This window comes from Mizuhopecten yessoensis, unplaced genomic scaffold, assembly GCF_002113885.1.
Source record: "Mizuhopecten yessoensis strain PY_sf001 unplaced genomic scaffold, ASM211388v2 scaffold8057, whole genome shotgun sequence".
Taxonomy (NCBI): domain Eukaryota; kingdom Metazoa; phylum Mollusca; class Bivalvia; order Pectinida; family Pectinidae; genus Mizuhopecten; species Mizuhopecten yessoensis.
In genome coordinates this window covers 31,406-35,017 of record NW_018407357.1, presented here as the reverse complement: position 1 = coordinate 35,017, position 3,612 = coordinate 31,406, and the positions used below count along the sequence as shown (strand labels likewise).

General features: G+C 36.9%; 1 protein-coding gene across 3 annotated transcripts in view; it reads right to left on the bottom strand.

The window, feature by feature from the left end:
* Positions 1-3,612, bottom strand: part of LOC110454771 (copine-3-like) — a 39,657-nt gene that overhangs the window by 16,757 nt on the left and 19,288 nt on the right. For 2 of the 3 annotated variants that reach the window (XM_021504466.1, XM_021504465.1), the window contains exons 6-7: positions 2,835-2,935; positions 2,277-2,354 (exon numbers count right to left, since the gene is read on the bottom strand). In XM_021504466.1, coding sequence (XP_021360141.1) covers positions 2,277-2,354; positions 2,835-2,935 — 179 coding nt within the window. Of the gene's footprint in view, positions 1-1,248; positions 1,291-2,276; positions 2,355-2,834; positions 2,936-3,612 lie in introns of all 3 variants that reach the window. The other variant, XM_021504464.1, reaches the window with a different exon arrangement.

Here is a 3,612-nt window from a genome sequence, read left to right as displayed (position 1 = left end):
TCATCAAAACAATAACGCCATACAGGGTCACACGATAGTCTTAACGGTTCATCAAAACAATAACGCTTTACAAGGTCACACGGTAGTCTTAACGGTTCATCAAAACAATAACGCCATACAGGGTCACACGATAGTCTAAACGGCTCATCAAAACAATAACGCTTTACAAGGTCACACGGTAGTCTTAACGGCTCATCAAAACAATAACGCCATACAGGGTCACACGATAGTCTTAACGGTTCATCAAAACAATAACGCTATACAGGACCACACGGAAGTCTTAACGGATAGTCTTAACGGTTCATCAAAACAATAACGCTATACAGGACCACACGGAAGTCTTAACGGATAGTCTTAACGGTTCATCAAAACAATAACGCTATACAGGACCACACGGTAGTCTTAACGGATAGTCTTAACGGGTCATCAAAACAAAATAACGCTATACAAGGTCACACGGTAGTCTTAACGGTTCATCAACGCAATAACGTCATACAGGGTCACACAATAGTCTAAACGGTTCATCAAAACAATAACGCTATACAAGGTCACACGGTAGTCTTAACGGCTCATCAAAACAATAACGCCATACAGGGTCACACGATAGTCTTAACGGTTCATCAAAACAATAACGCTATACAAGGTCACACGGTAGTCTTAACGGCTCATCAAAACAATAACGCCATACAGGGTCACACGATAGTCTTAACGGTTCATCAAAACAATAACGCTATTCGAGGTCACACGATAGTCTTAACGGTTCATCAAGACTATAACGTCATGCAGAGTCACACGGTATTATTAATGGTTCATCAATACGATAATTTCATACAAGGCGACACTGAAGTTTAACATCCCCCCAAAAAAATGTAAACAAAGTCACGCGGTAGTCTTAGCGGTCCATCAATACACAACAGTCATATAGTGTCACACGGTAGTCTACACAAGAGACCGTTTATACATCTCTGTTTTAAGTGTCTATCAACTCATTAAGTTCATGGAGAGTCACGTGATAGACTTAATGGTCCAACAATACATTAAGTCATAAAGGGCCACAGTTTTTACCAGAGACCTTATATACTACGCATTTGTATACGTCACTGCCTTAACGGTCCATCAACATTAGGGTCATAAGGGTAAATGGTAGGTGCACTAGGAGAGATACTGATGCAGTAACGCTGCAGGAAGGAAGAAACAGAAGGAAACATTAACCGTTAGTAAGGACCCACACACTTATCCTCGACCTACCCTCTCGGACCTGCCACTGTTTGTGGGAGATGATTTTTCCTCCTGTGTCACAGCGATATAAGACATTGAAACAGATTTCTATGCAGCAATGAATGTTATATCATATATATAATAAAATCAGCACATGGCGGTAATTATTATACTGTATAAAAAATGTATTCGGATAAACATAATTTTTCTATCTCTAAAATGATAAGAAATTAATTAAGACATAACTTTAGTGTAAAAATGATGGAATGAAAACAAGTATAGGTATTATAACTATTGTGTTACACTGAGTATTAGTGTTAAAAATAAAGGCTGGATAAGTAGAGCGGATAAACAGACACCAACAGGGGAACCGAGCAAGCATAATTTGTAATAATAAGTAACTAAACACGTTTTCTATGTTGATACCGATACACATCGCTTAATGTAGTCAATAATCCATTCACTTAGTTTTACTGTTGACCAAATCTTACATTCATCGTTCTTAGACCTATCCGGATATGCACAACCGCCTACGCACAATTATTATCGCCACATGAAAACTTTCCGGAATCCGCCACCCGGCATACCGTTTTTGCTTATCTAGCCCTCCGTATATATATACATATCTGTCTAAAATAGGATGATATCACATAATGCATAAATGATACACTGACTTTTTGAAAAAGAATAAAACAGAACAATCAGTTGCTATCATTTTATGTTAACTTTATAATTTAGCTGTTTTGAAAAGAGTCTGAAGATACAGTGTATAATACGAAACATGGCATCAAACCAACGTTGTATCAAAGACACATTTTATATTAGATTCCTTGTCATTATTTAGGATGTGTGTTTATTTTTGCGGATGATAACTTCAAATGAAAGAAATGAATGTTCATTGTTCTAGATTAGACAATTATGATAATGTCATTAATTATAATTTTAGTAAGTCCTGACGTTATATTTGTTTAAATAGACAGGCCGGTTTCCGAATTGTCCATGCGAACTAACTTTCAAAAGACAGGCAAGTATTAATACAAGATTAGTCACGTCCCTACCTATAACAGGAAATTTTGAGATTCCTTGTCCAGTCATTATTGCACAGCTTCTGAAGATTGAAAGAAAATGGTCGCCACCTGTCAAGAGAAAATGGAAGGAACATGGATATGTAAGTAATTTGTTCTCCTTCCAAACGATAAACTAAATTATTTACAATAAGGTGACTGTGCGTGGAGACAATGTACATGCGTAATGAACCACCACACAGCTATGCTATCTTGCATTCGACAAGGTAGTGACTTTTTTCGTTGGTCAACAACCATGGATTATTTGTCAACAGACCACTCTGGCTCCCCAATATTATATATTATATATTCTAAATGTTCAGCGTATCAGCTATCTAACACATTTTCCCTTTTTAGTCAGAAAAAAGGTGCATTCGATTACATATGGCTATTCATAACAGTTAAGGCACGTGGAATATGTCTCCGTGCTACACACAAACATTTGTATTTGTTAACTGTGGGATTGTTGACTTCATCTACAGATCCATGTATAATGTGTAATTTTAAGTAATGATGAGCAAATCTATGTATATCCGTATTACATAACCGTACCTGGGTTTGTTCGACTTGGGGTAGACATCTGAGCGATACACGGGCTGGTAGTTCCCCGAGTCCCGTGATAACTCCTTGGAAATTTCGAGGTAAATATCATTCTGTAATAACATTGAAACACGTTGTTAATTCAACAACTTTTGTTCACATTATTGATGACCTAAATACCTTAGTTTAAAAATAAAAGAAGCAAGTGCAATATTTACAACATATTACTATTGCATATACATGTGTATAAAGGTTGGGAAATAATAAGAAATACTTATCTCAAATTTCTGGTTTACATCATTAATAAACTCCGCCAAATTTGCTGTTTCTTTGATGTTATTAAATTTTGATAAAACAGAATTCAATGATCTTTGACACCATCGAAAAACTACTCATAACTCACAAAAATAAGTTAAATAGTGTCGGGTAAAAAAGTGATTTTACGACAAGATTAGTGGTCGGATAGTGTTACATGTACGACAAGATTAGTGGTGGTCGGATAGTGGTACATGTACGACATGATTAGTGGTGGGATAGCGGTACATGTACTACAAGATTAGTGGTGATCGGATAGTGGTACATGTACGACAAGATTAGTGGTGGTCGGAAAGTGTTACATGTACGACAAGATTAGTGGTGGTCGGATAGTGGTACATGTACGACAAGATTAGTGGTGATCGGATAGCGGTACATGTACTACAAGATTAGTGGTGATCGGATAGTGGTACATGTACTACAAGATTAGTGATGGTCGGATAGTGGTACATGTACTACAAGATTAGTGGTGATC